The sequence below is a fragment of the Tachysurus fulvidraco genome, chromosome 20 (genome assembly GCF_022655615.1).
Source record: "Tachysurus fulvidraco isolate hzauxx_2018 chromosome 20, HZAU_PFXX_2.0, whole genome shotgun sequence".
NCBI classification, from domain to species: Eukaryota; Metazoa; Chordata; class Actinopteri; order Siluriformes; family Bagridae; genus Tachysurus; species Tachysurus fulvidraco.
Window position 1 is genome coordinate 10512078 of NC_062537.1, and position 22255 is coordinate 10534332.

Sequence of the window (22255 nt, forward strand, 5' to 3'; positions counted from 1 at the left end):
CAGCATTGTATGATTTAATTCTGTTTGTTTGTAAAAAGGATTAAAGTTTTATAATATTCACTGGCTCTAAACTGACACTGCACATTCGCAAACTCACACAATCAGCCACAAACTACTGCAGTGACTACACACACACACACACACACACACACACACACACACACACACACACACACACACACACACACACTCTATGTGGCCATGCAAACTACTGCTCTGATAAGAGAGAGAAAAGCTGCCAGCCGCTGCTATCACCAAGGCACAGTTTATTTGTATTAAATGGCTTTTGAGGGAACATTGGAATTAGTAGATATATCAAATATAACATTTTAGTTCAACAGCTTAGAAAATATATCAAAAGTTAATTTAGGGAATAAGTCAACTTAATGTAATTGTGTCAGTAATACTAGTTGGAAAGTGATCTAAGCTTACAAATCTGTCGGGGTACATGATTAGACTGATGCTCAGTTAATAATAAGGCCTGTTTTCCATAATAAAAAGAACAGAAAGATAAAGAAGACAGCAAGCAGTCTAAAAAAATCTTAAAAGTATACAACAGAAACATATTAAAAACTTGTACAATATTTCCTGTGCTATTCAGAGATGGCTATTACATCCCATCATTCATGATGCTGGATATTAAATAAAAGTGGTTTATTTACATTGTAGATCTTAGAGCACTAGTTTCTTTCTTTTTATATAATCATCCTGTTATACACTGTATAAACAGCAGGTTTAAAGAAAAGCCTCCTGCTGATTATGCCTCGAACCTAAGTCTCCACACGAATGTAGTGTGGAAATGATCTGCAGCAGAGCGAGTGATCATCTCTGTGAGGTGTGTTTGTGTGGTGGCTCGGCTCTTGTGTTTTGGGGCGTCTCTGTGGACGCTCTAAACTGGGCCTCCATCTCCTCCACCCAGGCTGTGCTCCAATCCCACACGGCAAGAGGGTCCACCTCTCCAAAACAGTCCCGTGGGGGGAACAGCATACTCAGCGGAGACCCGGGAGGCGAGAAATCTGTTCTCACACACACACACACACACACACACACGCACACACAATATGAACAACCTTGATAAGACATAGCATAAAGAAATGCAACACACTACTGCAAACAGTCCTAAACAATTCAATAAATCACACCAGTCTCCAAAATCTTGTTTCATTAACAGAAATGATTGAGCCATTTTACTTTGTTGGAGAAAAAAACAATTTGGTAAATGGGAACTATGCACAACCCCATTGAGAAATGTGATTGATTTGGTGACACAATAAACGGTGAAGTCGTCCGTTCAATTTCCTGAGAGCCGCTATTGTTCCCGTAACCCCCCTCTCTACACATCCTTCAGCTAATGTGTCAAGATACAGCCTAAATTATTTGCCGTCTAATCTCTATAACACTGTTTGTGCTATCTCAGAGCAGGAATGAGAAGGGGGATGTATGCTGTATGTGCTGCACGAGGCTTTATGAAAGGTAGGCATAGAGATAAGTGGAATGGTGGAAATAGCTATAAATTTAATGTCTGTGTAGTGAACAGTACAAAGAGAAGAGACTATAAAGTGAAATGTTATTCAGTCTCAATGACACAAACTTCATGAAATAACCTCCAACCAAAAGTCTAACACTGTGAAGAAATAATCCAAAAATACTGATGACACTTCGCCATCTAGTGGACATGCAATGCCAATGCGATTTAGGAGCTGATGAATTGTAGTTCAGCCCTCAGTACAGGATTGTTTTTAGGTTAATTTAACGTTATATCTGGAATCTATATTTTATATACTGTTATAGCTCACAGTAAAACAGCTAATTTTTTTTTATTCATTCGAATGCATTAGACTGTGTTTTAGTTGGTGTTAGCAGAACAGCTGCTATTATTATTATTAGTGGCAATAGTAGTAGTTGTAGCAGCAGCAATATGAGATGTATTATTATTATTATTATTATTATTATTATTATTATTATTATTATTATTATTATTATTATTGGCAGTACTAGTAGATAGTAGTACTATTCTAGATTATTGTTCTCTTATTCTGTCAGAAGTTACAGATGTCACTATTTACAGATGTCAGTAGTTACAAACACCAGTATATACAGATGCTCACTTGCCTGATAAAGATCCATTCATCGACTCTGCTGTCATGGTCATGATGCGAGCGTAGTTCATATCGTTCATAAAGGAACCATCTGAAGAGCTGATGATGCTCGTCCTTGCACTTGTTGTGTTCCCCTCTGACACTGACCCCCAGCCATTCCACAGTGAGCCCTCCCAGTCGCTGCAGCAGGAGGAGGGTGTGGCCCTTAGTGCTGTTCTCCGTAATCCTATTGCTTGAGACTCCCGATCCTCATCTACATCAGCCTGTGCCTCACGCCCAGACGGTCCACATATGTAGCCGAATGTGGGTGTCGGAGAGAACGGCCTCGGCAAGGAGGAAGACTTCTCACTCAGGGTGCTTAGAATAAAAGCACACAGTCATGAGTTGTCATATTTCTTCTTTCATATCCATTTACATTAACATTTACAGCATTTGGCATATACAGTATGTAAAATGCACAAGGTATTATAGAAGGTCAGCAGCTGTGTATCAGCCTGAATTTTCTATTTCTAGATTAAGGTACTCATTAGAAAGAATGAAGAAAATGGAGAATACAAAGAGAATCCATGTATATGCTTTAAAACAAACACCAACAATAAATAGCATGCTGAGATGTAAGTCTAAACTTCAGTCACCTGAGTCTGTGTGGGTTAGGACTGAGCTCGAGATACTGCTCGTGGGTTTTTGTGCTTAGTGTGTTGTCTTGATCACTATTGGATAGACAGAAAGAGGCAGTAGAGAGATGGCTATAGGAAGGGCTGTGTTGGGAAGGACAGCCAGTTGATGCTGCACACACAGACTGCAGAGAGCCGGCATCCACAGTCAACTTAGTGGACCGACTGGACCTGTGGAAAGAGATCAATTTCATTTCAATTTCAATTAAATTTCATTTCATTTTCTAGCACTTGAATTCAAATAGTTTACTCACATGGTTGAAAAAACATGAAAACCATAACACATGGAAAAAACATCATTTTATTAATCACAATTCTTTATAATACTGTGATAAAAAACTCATTTTAATTTAAGGGTCAACTGTCAAAGTCCTAGAACAATATCTGAGCAGGTTTGTTTCATAGTCTCACAAGAATCATTTGACCAAATTGATTGCTTTGTTATTATATCACACAGTAATGGTAACTAAAGTTCGAACCAATATCCATTATGAATATTATAGCTATTTGTTTATTTATTTAAAAAAAGACTGTATTGTCTGCAAATGTTTTAATGTTTCAAAAATAATATCATCCTGGAATGAAAGTTCTGAATGTTTAATGTTCATTCATTCATTCATTCATTCATTCATTCATTCATTCATTCACTCATCCATTCACCTTCAGTAAAGGCTTAGCCCCGGCCAGGGTCTACCTGGATATGGGGAATACACTATGGATGTGATGCCAGTAAAATAGAGGCGCACCATGCACATACACATATTCACACATTCATACACTCAAGGTCAAATTAGCATAGCCAATCCTATCTGCATGTTTCTGGAGGATGGATGAAACAGAAGGAAGCAGGAGAAAATAGAGAAAGCCGAATGCAGACATAGAAAGAAATGCACAAGAAAGGGAAATTTCTGCATGGGAAGAAATAGAGGTATCATATCAGGGACAATGGAACTGAGGTGGCAGTGTTACTCTTATACCATTATACCACCGAGCACAGTAATGGTCAGTGGAGATGCCAGTGATCTGTTATTCATATAAATATCAGTAGAAAACACTGAATTGGATATAGGAGGAATTGGGAAGTAGAATTTTTTGTCTATGCAGTGATCTTGACACTGATCTGTTATACCTCAGTTTTTGCATCCTTTACGCTACTTACAATACAGTGCAATAGAATATATTATTATTGTATTTGTTTTACATTATTCATTGCATTTTTATTTTATAGTGTGTACTTTTTAATCCTTTACAGTGTTTAATGTATGTACAGCCTAACAGCTCTAATTTTTATTATGTATTTCTACTATAGGTCTTAATCCTTATATATCTTCTCTTACAGCTTTGCACATACAGTACTGCCTTGTATCTTGTAATATTTTTTTAATAAATTTATAAAATATTTTGAAATTCCATTAGTTTTGTTTTAACTTTACAAACATTTCCACTGTGATATTTATTTATTTATTTGGCGTTTATTTGAACAAAACCTGTGTTTTTTTAAATGTATTTATGCCTTCCTGGGGGGAAGGAGATAAAAAAATAAATAGTCAAACTGTGTTATCTCTAATGGCGACATTCTGATTTGGAACATAGCGTTACTTTTCGGAGGGTTGTTATCCACCCACACAGTGTAGGAAGGTATTCGGTAAACCACTTCCTCTGTCTCTAGTCTCTAATCTAGTTTCTGGCCTTAAGACCTGTGTGGCCTTTGTCTCTGTGAATTCTGGCTGCATTTTAATTTGACACACTTCCAGACTCTCTAATGAGTAGAGTGGAGCAGCAAGTCCATTAAAGTGAGCTGTAGGCTGGAAATGTTTCCTGGCCAAGAGCGAGACTGACTTCCTTTTCCATTTATGCTTAATGACAGGGCTTGGTCATAGATCCTCTCCGGTGCATACTGGGGATTTTTAAAACTGTGTAGTTTAAGTGGAAGTGTGTTTCATTTAAAAATACTCTGAGAATGAACTTCCTCTGCTTTCATACGCAAGTGTTTTAATATCCAAAACAATGTAGAAATGTGTTTTAGAACCAGGCCACCAACTGACTACATTAGACAGCTTTGCTAGCATACATGCAAAAAAAATAAAATACAGCAGTACATTCTGTGTATCATCGACAGAGAGGCCTTAAAACAACAAATCTTTAAAACACCTCACCATCTCATCCCTACTTATCTCATAAACATTCTGCATCTTCACGTGCCATATCATACACTTATGTCCTCAATTATTGCTTCATTTATAATCTCTACTACCATCTCTGCTATCATACTCGCCAATATGCTGAACAGATTGGAATGTCTCCTTTTTATCCTATTTCAAGGCCCAACTGAACCTTGATGGATATTCGTCAAGTTGTCATTCCCTCAGACACCGGGCGCTCCTGCAACCTTGGTGTATGCTGTAATAGGACATAGATAAGGCCAGAAGCAGAATATAATGTACGCTAGTCCTGAACAGAGGTGTGTGTGTGTGTGTGTGTGTGTGTAAAGTAAGAAGAAAGTTAATAGAATTAAAAAGTTAATTAAAAATTAATAGAATTATAAAATTATTCTGTTCTCCAACACCACTTTCTATCACTACACTCCCTCCTTTAGCTCTTTTCTGTCGGTGTAATGTGAGAATGAGTTTTAAAGTGACCTTCGTAAAAAAAAATACACAGATTCCTTTTTCTTAGATTTATAGTAATGTACTATTATTTTTATGCCAAAAGGTGAAAGATAAGGATCCGTTCTCACCCCTCCTCCGAGCTGACACTGTGGTTGTCGTCCACTGGAAGAGGGGGAGGAGTGGGCAACATATCCACCAAATGCAGTGAAGCAGAGTACTGCAGAAGCCTGGGAGAAGTGAGCGGTTTTATGCTTTCAGACATTCCCCCTACAATACAGAGGAGAAATCAGGAGTGTTTTACTGCTTGCCATTATACAAGGATCTGAGACGACATGAAAACAATGCTCAGACAGATGGAAAATAGATACCTGAAGTCTGACTCAGTCTATGTTGATGGATGTTGGATGTGTTGCGCAGCATCAGTGCTTGTTGGTGTATAGGAACTAATGGTGCACTTTTTACTGCATGCAGCTCTGGGGAGAGAGAGAAAGAGAGAGAGAGAGAGAGAGAGAGAGAGAGAGAGAGAGAGAGAGAGAGAGAGAGAGAGAGAGAGAGAGAGAGAGTAGAGAGATGAGATAGAGATATTGGAGAGAGCGAGATATCGCTAGATATACTAGAGATATAGATTGATAGATCATTAAGTCTTCCTTTCTATCTTCTCTATTTCATCTAGACTCTCTCTATATAGAGAGAGAGAGACCTTTTTTACACCAGTATACAGGCATTTTTGAGAACGCATTATTTTCTAAATCATTCAAAGAAAAAAAGGACAGAATGATAATACAAAGAAGATGCAGTGATTATATCCTGCTTGTGTTGTATGACAACATTTGATGCAAGCCAATAGATGTAGACAACTTGATCAAACAGATTTCCTCGTCATTGTGATATAAACAGAAGAGGTTGCATTTTGTAGTATTTATGTAGAATTATCACTGTAACCAATAAATTAGCTGATTAGATTCTGGAATTAATCCAAACACGGTCAATGTCTAAAATGACTTAAATTCAAGAATCTCCATTTACATGACGGCCTCCAATTATTTAGACCTAGCTAGGTCTTGTTCAGTTGTTTTTAATTTATCATTTATTACAGTGATTTACCCTTACCCAAATAATATAATATTCTGTTTATTCTTGCACATAAGAGGATAAGCCACCACCACCCGCAAATTTAAGACTCAGTCATGATAATAATGTGCTGTATGTGTTGAAGTAGTTACAATTTTATTGTTGTATTCAGATAAACAAGTCCCCTTGTTACGGTGAGCTTATATCCAGAAGTTAACCAGAATAGTGGAAATATTATTAATAAAAATATTGGCACTCAGCAGGGTTTTTTTATGTGCACTGTGTCTTAATATATATCATGATCTTGATTGTACATTGTGAGACAAGCTTACATCTATCTTTGTCAAATCACCCTTTAATCATCTCACCTCGTTTAAAGTTCTTCTCCCAGGATTCCTTTCGAATACCCATATTGGGCTGGGAAGGAAGGGCCCGTTTCCATGGCACTACTTGCCGCTCGTTGGTGATGGGTGACTTGGCAACAGGTTGACTGATGCGTATCGTCTCTGTGCTGTACTGCTGTGTGTTGCAGTGAGGCATTTTGGTACATCGTCCTGGACTGTTAAAAGTTTTCATACCATTACCAGTCAGATCCACGTAGAAGGTGCCATACACACCACAGTTGTCTGGCACTATTGGCACAGATGAGTCTGTTTTTGCTGTTATGGGTAGAGCTAAGAGGACAGAGAGGAAACAGAAGACACATTTATATTATATCAAACCAGTGCTGGTCATAATTTACAGTGATGAGTACTGCAGGGATTAGGCTACAGCAGAATCTGGGTTTTGTCCTTATAAATACAGACATGCCCTGAGAGAATGTTAGATTAAAGGTGGAGAATAAAATTATACTATGCTGAGAAAATATGCTAAACTAATGATTTTGTTTCTATGTCACATGAATAATGATTAGTAAGGAAGAGAAAAGAGATCAGAAAGAAAGAGAAACGATAAATCTTCTGCTTATTCTGTCTGCAAAGCTCATGAGTGATTTCGTATAGGTACCATCTGGTCTAAATGTGTTAGCGTAAGTGTAAAGCAAAATGTATGGTCTGAGACAGGACCTATGTACAGTATATTCACTATGGTGCAAACCCTTGTACACTTTAATTTCAGAACATTCAGACTTAACTGTGAACAAAACATGCAATATATTATGGGTTTTATTTGCCATTTTTGACATGTGAGCTGCCAAACTAACATGTGATGCACAAGTATTGCTCTGCAGAAACCAATCTATTCCTGATGTCTGGCCTGATGAGCACAAAAATGAAATAATATGTACATTTCTTATTTCTTAGTAAACTTTTCCGTCAGGTGTCTTCATACCCGAATTCTGACTTTTTTTTTTGATTATTTTCTCTTCTTAGCTGTGCCCATTGGCTGATTAGCTGACACCTATGAAACTCTGTCCTAAAGTTCTACCACCATTTAAAACATTTAACTGATCCAGTATTATTCATTTCAAACAGACTTGGACTGGACAAACAGAGTGAGAAGTGAGAATTAGACTTTTGCCCTCCCAACAAGATAAATCTGACATCCGAGTGAAAGAGAGTCTAGACCTAGTTTAATTGGTTCTGACTCACTGGTCCTCCTGAAATCTGGCTTCTCCTGGTTTTGTTTCCACTGGCTTTGGCACTGTTCACCAGCCAAGTCAGGCTTCCAAGCGCTTGACATCCACGGAGAATCGGGGGCTGCCATCCTAATGAGGAGCATAAAAAATGTTGAACAACGGAAAAACTTTGATCCAATTCCTAACACATAAACATTAAAAAATAATTATACCTGTGCTTGATGATGAGATCTTCATTAGCAAGTCCATATAAACCTAAAGAAAAACAAGAAAAATTGCCTTCACAACAAAAAATGTGGCTTAATGAACAAAAAGCAGTAGTATATTTGTAAGATTTGTTGTTAACCTGTTTTGTGAGGTCCCCCTCTCAGACTGGCAGGTCTGACATGTTTCCGATACAGACAAGCAGCTGTAACCATCATTATGCACCACAAGAGGGCGCCTACAGCTCCGATAAACACTGGCTCCCTCATTAGAGCCAATACATCTGACATGCTCAGTGAACCTTTGTGATCTGAAGCTGATTCCTGCTTTGACTCTGAAAGACAGAGAGAGAGAGGGAGAGCGAGAGAGACACAGAGAGAGAGAGAGAGAGAGAGAGAGAGAGAGAGAGAGAGAGAGAGAGAGAGAGAGAGAGAGAGAGAGAGAGAGAGAGAGAGAGAAGTATGTTTGCAAGTGTTTCAGAAAAGTGTATAGAGAAACACAAAGAGAAATGTTTAATCAATTACTCTTATGTTAAGGAGAAAACAGATGACACTCAGAAACACAGTTAAATACAGGATGCTATAAGAATAGAATACTTTTCCACTTTACATATCTAAAGTGAAAGTAAAGGTGTAGTTTTTTTATTTTAATTTTTTCAAAGGTATTAGTTGTATAAAACAAAATAAATGAAAACACAACTGCTTAAACAGCTGCTCTACAGGCTACTGTATATACAGTACGGTACCTATGAGCAGTTTGTATGGATTAGTCTGAGCTCCGACACCGGCACCGTTAACTGCTGCCACTCGGATCCGATACACCCTGCCAGGCTGCAGTGGCCTGATGTCTAGTGTGTGTGTGCCACTGTCCACTGTCCAGTTCAGATATTGCTGCTCTTCTTCCTGCACACACCACACCTGAAACACACATCTTACATTGTACACACAGACTATATTGTATTTAGTAATAATTAGTAATACTTTTGTCATTATTGTGCTCCTGTGTGACTGTTTCACTGGTTTCACTCAAATCTAATTACAGTATTAGTAAAATGTACACAGAGCTAGGCAAAAAATCTAATCTCTTTCAGGATTCACTTTAGGAAACACTTGATAGTGCTTTATTCATGTACAGTGATCCAATATTTACAGTAGTTGCCACTATAAGCTTAATTAATTAATTAAACAAATAAATTAAATATGTTTCATTATTCATTAATTTGCTAAAAAACAACCTTAATGATTCTCTGTCACATTTATTCTGTAGAAAAGCTAAAAGTGGTAAATGATTTATGTTTAGTGGGTTTAAGGTTATGGTTTAGGTGTAGGTAAAGTATTATTAATAAAATTAGACTTCCTAACCTGGAAGGTTATACACAGAAATGTGTGTGTGTGTGTGTGTGTGTGTGTGTGTGTGTGTGTGTGTGTGTGTGTGTGTGTGTGTGTGTGTGTGTGTGTGTGTGTGTGTGTGCATTACCTGGTATCCCTGAATAATCCCATTGTGAGCCTCATGAGGCGGTGGCTCCCAGCTTAGCTGGGCCGTGTCATTGTGTTCAGCAGGCATTGTTATAGACACATCCTGAGGAGGAGCACTGGGAACTAGGAACATACGATATAACTATTAAACCTTGCACTATTACTATTAACTATTAACCATTTTAAAAAATTAGAAAACCTTTAAATATATGAGTCTAATTGTCTATAAATTACTTATCATAAAGTTCTCATTTTGCCCTGAGAGCTACTTTGAAATAAAGTAGTATAAATAAAAAAAATCATATATTGTTTTTAGATTTTTTTTTAGCTGTCTCTGTCACATTCTTATTACTAAAGATGATTGTGAAAAGAAGAGATTTTTAATAATAAACACTCTTCAAAATGTACCTGAGATAATGAGTTAACTACATTTAACATTCAGTGATTTTAATTTTATAGCTTTATTGAAACAAAAAAGGTGGCCTGGCTCAATGCAAAAAAACAAGAAGAATCACATAAAACTATATCTGCTAATAATGAATCAACACCATTCTTTATTACTGATATATATATAGACCTCCAAATTTACTTATAAATCCACATTAGTGTGCCATTATACCCATTCTGGGGACCTACCAGTCTCAGGGACTCTCAAGTGCCTTGTGTTACTTTCTCTGCCATAAAGATTGCTCCCATAGGGCCGGACTTTAAACTCATATTTGTATCCTCTCTTTAGGGGGCCAATGTGAGTGTGAAGTGCAGGATGGGCCACTTTCTGTGCTGTCCAATCAGAACTGGCAGGCAGAAGAGAGCGGTATAGCACCTCAAAGCCATCCAGGTAGTGTAGTTGAGATGATGACTGAAGCTAGCAAAGAGAGACATAAGGGGATTTTCAAAATACACGTATACAAATGAATCAACTTTCTAAATTTTCCTACATAGAGTACACTTTCCTATTTGCATGAGGCCTGGAGTGTAATCAGTAACATCATGTATACCTTCCATGTGACTTGTGAGATGTTAGATGCAGATCTCAGAACAGTTACATTCTCTAAACTGATGCGCAGGGCAGATAATTCTTTATGCAGGTCCTTCTGGCTGCTGCTGTCTGTACCTGAAGCAACAAAAAACATGACGATGTTAGGAAATAAAATATTACAATATGAGAGCCATTGCACAAACTTTGGGCATAACCAATAGGAAAAAACAAAAAAAAAAGAAACCCCTGCGGGTAACAATCCAACATCGACCGATCGAAACAACAGCAGTTGATGACAGAGTTGTGAAAAAAGCCCAAAAACAACAGTCAGTAACATCAGCAACAACCTCCACATGGCAGGTTCAAAGGATCACAATCCACCATTCAGGAGAGCAAATTCAAAAGTCTACAGAAACATTCAATCTAGCAATATACAGAGAAATGCATCCAATCTTATTAGGAGGAACTTCATCATGCAGCAAGTTAATGACCCAAAACACACTGCCAACTCAACAAAGGAAAAAATGGAAGGTTTTAGAATTGACAAGTTGATCCCAGACATTAGAACACCTCCCGAAGAGGAGACAGACAAGAGAAAACACTCAAAACAAGCAACAACTGAAAGAAGCAAAGCTACATGTTTGAAAAAGCATCACAAAAGGAAAATGCAACAAGTTTGGTGATGTCAGTGAGCACCAGATTAATGCAGCAAGTGATGTGGAATAAAATATGCAACAAAAGTGTTATTTACATTAAGACGACCAAAAGTGCAATATTCAAAAGTTGCTTAACATGTATAGATGTAAATATCAGGAAACAAAAGCTAAAATTATGATCTGTCATCCCATTTTCAACAAAATGAAAGAAAAAGTAAAAATTAATGAAACAACAAAACCTAAAATCAAAAGAAAAATAATAAAAATAATTGGCCTTGCAGTTACAATACTTCTGGAGTAATAACAATAATATAATAGTAATTTTTTTCAGATAGTCTTATTGTAAATGAGTAAATATTGTATTGTATTGTAAATAATCTTACGGTAAATGTATTATATGTAAAATACATCATTCAAAGAGAATTCGTTTAATGTTGAGCACTAATCTGTTACCTTCCACAAAGAGCTGAGCGCTTGCTTTAGACTCGCCTACATCATTGACCGCAGTACAGGTGTACCTTCCTGCATCCTGTAGTGTCACATAGTGGATCTGAAGACTCTGATCTGGATTAACCAAATACCTAATACCAATACATAATAGAAACAACACTTATTAATCAGTTTGTCCAGTAAGAATATCATCATAGTCTTCTGGCTGTTCCAATGCATAAGTGTCATGCTGTGTCTCGAACCTGCCATTGGGTAAAGGCCCCTGCTCTCTGTTCCACTCCACTGTGGGCATCGGGTCACCCTTAGCCTCACAGAAGAAATGTGCAGACTCGCCTAAGCTCACAGAAACGTCCTCAGGTTCACGGAGTATCACTGGCTTCTCTGGAGAGCAAAGACAAAGGGGGGCTCTTTAATGATGTACTTTAATAGGGAACTAATGCAAGCTTTTCAAAAATACTTTACAGTCATAAATGATTTGGGGTCTAAGGAAATTCAGGGAGTTTGGTTTAAAAAACTAAACAGGCTAACATGCTACAATTACAATGAATCTGTAGATCGGGCGTCACCAAATGGCGGGTCGCGGTCCGAATCCGGACCGAGTGATGGGTCTGCCCGGACCCGTAAAATTCTAATATTATCATATTAAGCATCTTCTTATTATAATCTAATATTCTAAGATTATATAAGCTATTTGATATTAATAAAAAGATCAATCTTTCGTTCATGCGCAGTTAATCTAGTTACGACAGGAGCGTCATCAAAAGCCAAGCCAAAAACAGATTGTTTCTGTTCCATACTCCAGAGCAGAAGGTGGCAGTAATGCACCTAATTACGCTGGCAGAACAATTAAGATTCAAACTGCTGGCAGGACAGTTACATGCCCATTTCTCTCACTAGGAAGATGGAAAGGGAGTAAGGAGAGGTGGAAAGGAGAGAGGAAAAAGGAGCCTTCAAAGCTCTGCACTTTTCTTTTATTCAGTAAATTCTGCCCTGTTCTATTTTACCTGAAATGTTCTTTTGCCTAAGGTTCCTGTGTTATTAATGTAGTTAATGTTTAAAAAAGGGGCATTTCAAAAGTCTTTTGTTTCATTTTTTTCTTAAAGATTAAAAGCACTTTTATTTTATTCAGAAGATTCTGAATGTTTTACATTACTTGAAATATAGGCCCTAAGTTCAGGCTGCTCAAAGCTGTGTTTGCACTTTTTATTTATTTTATTCAGAAGAAATTCAGTGTCTGTTGTCTGTTACTTGACATGTAGTAAAGACAACTACAGTATTGTTTTCCATTCAAGTGCCATACAAGTTCAGACTTGAAATTTAACAATAAATTATATATAAATGTATGTGCGTTATTGATTTTATTAACATGAGGGTACACTATTTTAAGTGACAATATAAGATTCGGACCTTTGCTGGGAGGAAATTTTTGTAACTGGACCTCTTTGAATTTTAATTGAATACCCCTGCTGTAGACCTCTACTGTAAGTACCTCTACTTGGGTTTTCTTTTACCTATTACTTTTAACTTTTTGCAAAACTACAGTACATTTCTCTATAAGCATATATCTATAAAGTCATAGGCACAAGTTTTTGCCAGCTTGAAGTAGTTGACCTAAATTCCTAACAAATCTAAACCTAATGGCTATCTAATAGTAACTAACATTTGAGAGACTAAACCTAAATTTGTTATTAGTGTAGCTAAGGTTTTTCAAGTGAAATAAGGAACAGAGTTTGTGATTTCACTCAATTGTAGAATTTATCCTTTGTTATTGTTACAAAGTGAGGAATTTACTTGTTAGTTATAATATTTTACCACCTCAGATTTTATTGCTAATGAAATAGGAACTTTTTTCATACTCCAGTATATGTGTGGTATTTGAAGTCTCTAGAAACACATCAGTTTGTGTGAGGAATTTGTTTGGTACTGGCTATAGATTTACATATGGAAAAAACATTAAACATAATCTAGTAATTGATTATTGATAGTCAGTATCCCTTAACCAGCAGATGAAGGGAAATGAAAATAAAAAGACTAATCAATCTAATCTCTGGCCTGCATGTTTTTTCTTACTTTGATCCTGAGATACCATATAATGAGTTACATCAAACTAATAAGAACGTAACAAAATATTGAAGTGCAATCCCATGACAATTCAACAATTTGAGCAGCAATTTGCTTGACATTCATGTCCACTTCAGATCTAACATTTAGTTAGCATTGAAGTTAGCAATTTAATTAGCATTCATATACAATGCGACCTATTTAACAAATAAACTAACTCCTCATTAACATGGCCAGTACAGTGTCCTAAAGCTGTTCATTTACTGTAGAATTACAATATATGTATACTGTTTTGTATGCTCAACTGGTATCACCATCTCTCAGGGTAAGAGGTAGGTATACAGAGAGAGAGACTCTTTTCTGTTCTGGCACAGAGGTAGTGGATTGAACTTCCTCTTGATGTCCGAACAGCTGAGTCAATGGCCATCCTCAAACAAGAGTTTAAGACCTTTCTCTTCCTGAAACACTTAAACTAGCACTTATTTTCCCTGTTTGTTAAAGGTTGGGTGTACGATGTTTGAGAAATGCTTCAGAAAACTGAGTCGGGACGACAAACAAAACAAACGTGTAGCCAATGAGCAGAAAAGGGCGGGTCTTGTCAATATGCGGCGGAGATAGTCTTCAGTGCGCATGTGTGACATTAGCAGAAAGCGATTGATACATTGACATGGCAGATAAAAACAAAAAGCAAAAAAAGGCTTACGATAAGGCAAGAACTAGGAACCGTGTTAATATAGGATCAGCTTTCCAGCGCTGGAGAGAACTGAAGGAGCAGGAAGGCCTGAGACGCCGAGGTTGTTTTTTTCCTTCTCGATACGTTACTGCTTTGTTTCACAGAACTAATATATGCCGTCCTTTGCATGATTATGCTTGTGTGTCATTTTTGCTTGTTTGTTTATTTGCAATCGTGTTGTTCTTCCCTTCAGCTATGATAAAGACACATTTCTTTCCATTAGTTGCCTTGGTTACGTATGTATGTGTGGGTGGAGCTATCAATACAGGGGTGGGACCCATTTGGGTTAGGGGAGTGTTTGTTTTAGTGATTTCAAATGTCAACATTGGCTTTCAAACATCGTACACCCCACCTTTAAATGTGCATATAAATAAAATCCCTGAACAGCATTTAGCTTGATGATATCCTAAGTCTGTAACTTAGTGAACCAGTGTTAATGTATTCACTAATAGAGACTTCAAAACAGTTTTGTACGTTGCTCTGGAAAAGAGACTCTGCCAAATGCCATAAATGTAAATACATTTACTCTTACCATAACATATCAGGCATGGTATAAGAAATGAGATGAAAACAGTTCAAATATCAGTCATTCTTTACACCACCTATTCTTTATAAATATCAAATTATTTTGATAGATTTTGCTGATATCTATTACATATCGATAGTGCTCACCCAGAACTGTTAACCTGGCTGCTCTGCTTTCTCTGACTCCAACAATGTTTGCAGCCACACAGATGTAAACTCCAGAGTCCTGCTTCCGTGCTGGAGCTATTATCAACTTCCCATTGAGCTCCTAAGCAATAAAGAATGACAAGAATGTAGCTCAGTCACCAAAATAGCTTTGATATGCTGAACTTCAGAAATGAGAAAAGTGGACCTTCTTGCTTCTACATGTCAGCTTTATAAGAAAACAAATAGTCTTTGTACTCGACTCAGAATATCAAGTCTCACAGTATAGTGTTCGTCTGTGGTGTTGATGAGGACGCCATCTTTCCTCCAGGTGATGTTAGGTTCAGGATGTCCCACAGGTGGGCTGCAGTTCATCACTGCCACCTCTCCTGTAGCTACCTCCACATCGGCAGGCTGCATACGAAACTCTTCACGCAGAGCTTCAAATCAAAACAAGCTCATTAGCACCTCTTCAAAAGAAGACAGTGTTACAGTACAGTGTTACCTAAAAAAATTATTTTATACCACCAAACACTATAAGAAATAGCACTCTTTGGTCAAAAATCAAATAGGCTTTCATTGCAATATAAAGTTTAAGAATCAATAGTTTTACCAGTATGTGTGTATGTGAATTCAATATACAATGTTCTTACTTTTGTATTTTTCACTAGTGGAACATAAAGACCTAGTGCACTTTGCTTGCCCTGATATTTTGGCAGCGAACACTGCTCTGATGTCGTCTCTTTAATGTGGAATGCACTGAACAGCTGCATGTTTGAGCTCTAAAGACAAAGTGCTGTTACTGCTCAATTACTGCAGTGTTTGTCTGAGGAAGGAGGGCAAACTTTGACACCTGACCCCGACTAATCTCACTGACAATCTTCTGAAGCTTCCGCATCCTCTGGCCAATTCTGACCTTAAGCTTAAAGCCTGTTTGAATAGTAAATTATACTGCTCCAGCTCATCGATTTCTGTCTGTCTCTATTGAGCACATGGAGCAGGATTACAAAACTCCTACATCTAAGTAAGAGCATAAGGAAAACCACAATAAAAATTGTTTAAGAAGGTCTTCCTTCAACCAGGTCAAAACCACAAAACACAAAAAAGGTGATATTCCATAAGTATTGCATAGTAATAAAGCAATGGTATTTATTACCTGCAATATGCAGAGAGGCATTCCTGCTGATTGCACTGCCTGCACTGTTTCGAGCTAGGCAGGAATACACTGCTTCATGAGACTGACTCTTCTTCCCAGTCACCACACTGAGAAAGAAGAGGCTTCCCTCAGGCAGGATGATGGGCCGTGACTGGCCCTCCATCTTCTCGGGTTCCAGAGGGATTCCATTGCGGAGCCACTGGATGGATGGTTCTGGGGTACCTTCAGCTCGGCAGGAAAGTGTGGCAGGACTCCCGACACGCACCACCACATCAGACGGGTGATGCACTATCCTGGGAGAAACTTCATCAGAACGCAGCCTGGAACCTTAAAAAAGGGAGAAGATTTGTAGATTATTGTTCTTGTTTACAAAACTACAGCTGACAACTGAAAACATATTAAAAAGAAATCTAATCCATCATATGGCTCACTGAGATGTGTAGGCAATAGGTTGTCACTGATATGTGTGGAGAATGAGCTCAAAAAGACAAAGGTTCTCTAATATTTTAGATGTTACTTTTTGAATTTTCTGTGTATAATTCTCAAATTATACAACTCCACCTGGCTTCTCTCTGGCAACACAATTACCCCAAACTGTTAAAGCCAATTGTCTCCTTCAGGATTAAATATAGTTAAAAAAAATTTGTATCTAATCAAAACCATCTTCCTTTGAAGATAAGACATATTCAGAGCGAAGTGACAATGGCACCCTAAAGCCAACATAAATAAACAACATCTATTGTTAGATGGCATCATAACTCTTATGTCAGATGCCTGCTGTTGAAGACCACTCGGTGTGCAAAAAGAGGAAATTTGCTTCCTGTGAGGAATTGAAGAGTAGTCAGTTTTTTTGGAGAGGAACAAAAGGCCTTCACTTACAAACATAATCAAGACCTAACAGGATATCCATCACCTGTGCAGAGAGCCCTCCAGCACAGACACTGCTATTACTGTCTTTTTACAATGACCCCTTAATACCCAGCACCAAAACAAGCCAATCATGTCATTACAGTATAGGAGTGCATGCTTGAAACAAAGTAACACGCTTGACTTACTATCTGCTAGAGTAACCTTTTCCTAGTTAAAAAGAAAATGTGTATAAGAGGGCCAAAGCGTAGTTGTGTACTATTCTCCACTTCCTAGTATTTTCGTTGTATCTTAAATGTGTATTGAGTGAATATTTGTATTATTTTATTATTATTATTGTATGAATATATGTGTATTGAGTGTATAATATTTGTCCACTTCAGCCAAATTCCTATCACTACAGAAGTGTAAGCAGCTCAACAATGTAGATTGGAATGTCATACATTCTTGGCAAACCTGTGATCAACAATAAAAAGTTTCTATTGTCTCATAAATGGGAATTTCCTGAAAAGCCGGAAATAAATGATCTACAAGCTTGATGTCTATTTTATGGAATGCAGAATTTTTAGGAAAACAGTGGACAAAAAAGGATTGAACAGCAGTGTATTAATGTTTACATTTTAAAAAGGCTGTATAGACATATAGAAAAATACAACACAACAAAACCTAACCCTAACCCTCTCATAATGCATGCTGATATACTATTCCATACTTTCATGAAATTCATGATTGTCTCTGAAGACTTTATAGTCTATATATATATAAATATTTAGATAAGTTCAGTGATTATAAGTTCATATATAAGTTCATATTTAAGTTCAGTGATTATACTCAAGTTATACATTATAGATACTTACTAACACATTATGCATTATGTCAGTAAATAATACAGTTAGTTAATAAACACACACTCTGCTCACCTTGAATGCAATGAAACGCCGCAGCAACCAAATAAATCCTGTACATCGGCGCTGCTCTGTTCACGCGCTAACCAGAGAAATGAAGTTCTACAAATGTTTAAAGCATCGCGGGTCTGCTAGAGTTCAGTTCCGGTAGCAGCGGTAGCTTAACATAAGTAGGTGTTAAATATATTTAGTTTTTCCAAGTCCGGTCGATGTGAAATAACACTGTTATTTAACAAAATAACACTGGTTGTTAACAAGTCCGTTAATAGGTCGAGAAGCAATCTCTCTCTCTCTCTCTCTCTCTCTCTCTCTCTCTCTCTCTCTCTCTCTCTCTCTCTCTCTCTCTGACACACACGCACGCACGCACACAAACGCACACACACGCACACACATTCAGCTTCTACGTTAAAAGCAGCGCCATCCGGATCTGGGACACTCCCAACACAGTCGCAGAAGCGCGAGCGCAGGTGACATCACACATATGACGCCTGTTATCACCTCAGCATTTGTACTGTGTTTAAATTATATTATGATGGACATGTCTTTCTTTCTTTCTTTCTTTCTTTCTTTCTTTCTTTCTTTCTTTTTTATACAGTTATTATACATGTCCAGCTTTTCTTGCGTTTTATATGGACAACAGTGAAAATACGTTGCACTTCGTTGCTACACTTTGTCTTAGATTTGAGCACATATTTATTTACATTTTAGTTTAAAGCATCCTATCAAGTTAATCAAGGTAAAGAAAAAACATCAAGAATCATGGCAATCTGTCAACCTAGTGTTATGGTTAGGATTAGGGTGACCTTCTCATGCTAGTCAATAAAGTAAATAGTCTCTAGATACCTAGGATAAGACCAAAGAGTGCAGTGTGGAACTTGAGGATGAGCATTTCTGACCCTCTATTAGGCTTTATTTACCTAATTTGCTAATGCTAAGAGATTTTAAGAGTTTAGGGGAAACGCTTTACATTCATCCTCAGTAACAAGTTTAAAAGTTATATATATAACATAGGGGTGTTACTATTTAGAAAAGTTCTTCAAAATGTTTTTACCATCAAAACTGTAACTCAGTGGTAACTCATTATATTGCTGGTATGTAAGAGATTTTTTGTAAGAGTTTTTTTTTTTTTTTTTTCGTGGTTTTGAATATAGAACAGCCGTGTGCTTTAGCAAAAACAGGAAAGCAGAAATTCTCAGTACAAAGACAATACATGGAAATACCTCCGGTTCCCTGAACACTGATACAGACTGAGATCACCCATATCACAATTACTGTATGTTATGTGTTAGTGAAAGCTACATTTATTAATTTATTTATATCAATTTATATATTTTATTTAATTTACTGTTAAAATAAAAAAAGGTTAACTAACAAAAATAGCATAACTGAAATTACATAAAAGTAATGTAAATAATAATAATAATAATAATAATAATAAAGAATGTTAAGTTTTTTATGAAATATTTTATAAATATTATAAATGTAATAAAACAACTATTATATTTTGGCATATATCCAAAAAAAAAAAAAAACCCCCAAAAAAAACTGCATTGGTAATGCTTTTTTGAGACATCCTAGAGAAAATATTCAGGGCGGTAAACTATATCTAGTACTTTTAAGCCATAGAGCTAAGAATAGAGTGAGAATAGAGAGCAGAAAAGGTGTCAAAGTAAAAAATATGCGACTGTAGTTCATTTTCCTTTGAGAAAGACCTAAATAAAAAAGTGTTTAGTGAGCTGTCTATTGTCAGTTGAAAAGGCCTCAGCTTCATTGATAGACATGTATTGATCCAGAGATCATGGCCTTGATGGCCAGCACTTCGAGCAGCCTTCAGAAGCAACAAAAGAGAAGCGGATCACTGAACGAAAAAGAGTCCCAAATGGACTGAAGGAAGATTTATTTACACAGGAGCTTCAAAGAGAAAAGAGGATTATTTATGATCAATTTCATTCAAATTCTTGTTTAATGTGAGTGTAATATATTTCAGACCAAAGTGTCACAATATACATAACATCAGCTGCATTCATTCATAATGGAAACACTGTTGATGACGTACTGATATGTTATTTGCTTTTTAATCCAAACAGAATCAAACTAATCCAACAAATTAAATTAGTTTTATTTAGTAAGTTATTGACCATGGATTTTTTTTTTCTTTAGTACTGACAGTTAACTTATTATTAATACAATTCCATGCTAGTAATAAAAAGCATCAGTACATAATCAGTACATAATAAAATATTTTTTCACTTTTTGTGATAAATGCTACAGGTCAGACAAAATCTTTCAAAGTTACCCTAATATCTGTATAATACACATTTATTAAAAGGAAACAAGAAAAGTTGATTTATTGATATTTGTTAAGAGGTAACTAAAAATCTAAAAATAAAATATTTTATCACTAAGATATTTCTATGGATGAATATAAGCCAATGTAAGAAACATGTGTAGTACATTATGCATGTTAATGTTCCACTTTTATTCATGTTTATTCACTAATTTTCAGATTTATGGTACATTCCCATCTTTTATACTGTGTATCCTCACAGCCACCATCCATTCATACAAAGTCTAAATCAGAAAAAAAAACTGAATTTGAAAATGAATTTGAAAGTATGATGTTTGTAATTGAGCCATGCTAGCCATAACAAAGTCTTTAATGCAGTAACTCCCAGGCATCAAAGGAAAAAAAATCATGAAAAAAAGGTTTAACAAATGGCATTGATTTCATGCACTGGCCCCCATGCTGACACACAAAAAGTGTTCTTCTAAAAGCTGTTGTATGAACATAACCGTGACATGCTTGACAAAGATTGTAAAATGGAATTTATCCAGAGTAGAAACAACCAAGTGGAGCGTAATCCATGCATAACCGATCATCTTTTCAATCTTCGTATTAAGATGAGGACCGATGGAAAACTGTCTATAGCACACAGCATTATATGGAAATCTTCTTTGCATGAAATAATAATCTTACTTTATCACACCATGGACAAAATCATAAGACACTGCATCCAGAACCTCTTGACTAGAAGCAGATATGTAAGAGATTGTGGCTCAGACTTTACCTTTCCTGCGTTGACCCCTGCCTCTGCGTGATGGAGGTGCGTGTGCCAGGCGGTGGTGATAATTTCCTTTGCTTTCTACCTTCTCTGACCTCTTAACCACCTGTAGCTGGTCCTCGGGTAGACACGTGCAGTGGCACTTGCAGTGACCTGACGCATGTGCTGAGCAGGTGCACAGGAATGCAAGCCAGAGCAGCCATAATGAGAGCTGCATCTTGGAACATGGAAAAGATCCACAACGAAACACTTGTCTTCTCTGCGCTTTCACTGTTCAGTTTTTCCTTAGGGAGCTTTAGCAGATGATCACCAGAAGACCTGTTCTAAGTTATTTGGGGATTGTTATAAAGAATTTTCTTTATGTTCCACCAGTGCTTTTTTCACTTTCCCTCCCTCTCTCTCTTTATCTCTCTCTCTCTCTCCCTCCCTCTCCCTCTCTCCTCTCTGTTCCCTTTTGGGAAAGAACTTGGAGGACACAATGATTGAAAAACAAGTTTGAGACCTCATGCTGGGAGCAAGGAGGAGAAGGAGGAGAGGGACGGGGTGCTGTCTCCTCCAACAACATCTGTGTCATTCGTTCTGCACGTCCCATAGAGAACAAGGCTGGGATGTGGGGCCAGGAGGGGTTGGGAAGGGGGTTTGATAGGCGATGCAAGGCAATGGAGGGAGGATGGGCTCTTTATTGGTGAGCATCATTTTCATTAGTAACTTTCATAAAGTGTTAAGCCATCTTTCTCTTTCTTAAACCATCAAACGGCCAAAAAGAAATCATCATGCATCATGTGTCCATACCACTCATCTTGGGCAAGTTGATGCACTCATCTTACTTCATTCTGAGCTTACCACATACCATTATAGAAAAGCTATAGAGAGGCCAAGAGGGAGTGTTTTCAAACAAATCTGACCTTCCCCAATGGCTTTAGTGGCTTGCCTAGCATGAAAGGCACCGCTTTTGTTGTGACCCATTCAGAGTTTCCAGACTATTTTTCGATCTCAAACTCGTCTTTTA

General features: G+C 37.2%; 1 protein-coding gene across 4 annotated transcripts; it reads right to left on the minus strand.

Annotated features, from left to right (window-relative positions):
* Positions 1-249: 249 nt before the first annotated feature.
* robo4 (roundabout, axon guidance receptor, homolog 4 (Drosophila)) lies at positions 250-21572 on the minus strand. 4 transcript variants are annotated; one of them, XM_047805161.1, is made up of 19 exons: positions 21253-21572; positions 16413-16739; positions 15539-15696; positions 15260-15380; positions 12036-12174; positions 11797-11924; positions 10707-10822; positions 10345-10573; positions 9710-9831; positions 8979-9135; positions 8376-8567; positions 8242-8284; positions 8043-8158; positions 6822-7127; positions 5751-5855; positions 5511-5649; positions 2735-2944; positions 2113-2456; positions 250-1016 (listed from the first exon to the last, which is right to left on the minus strand). In XM_047805161.1, exons 1-19 carry the CDS (start codon positions 21461-21463, stop codon positions 823-825), a joined length of 3357 nt encoding a protein of 1118 aa, XP_047661117.1. In that variant the 5' UTR covers positions 21464-21572; the 3' UTR covers positions 250-822. The 4 variants fall into 4 exon arrangements, with proteins under 4 accessions (XP_047661117.1, XP_027016607.2, XP_027016616.2 ...); XM_027160806.2 differs by having other exon boundaries at positions 8979-9150; positions 21253-21571; XM_027160815.2 differs by lacking the exon at positions 21253-21572 and adding an exon at positions 18200-18518 and having other exon boundaries at positions 8979-9150.
* Positions 21573-22255: the final 683 nt, after the last annotated feature.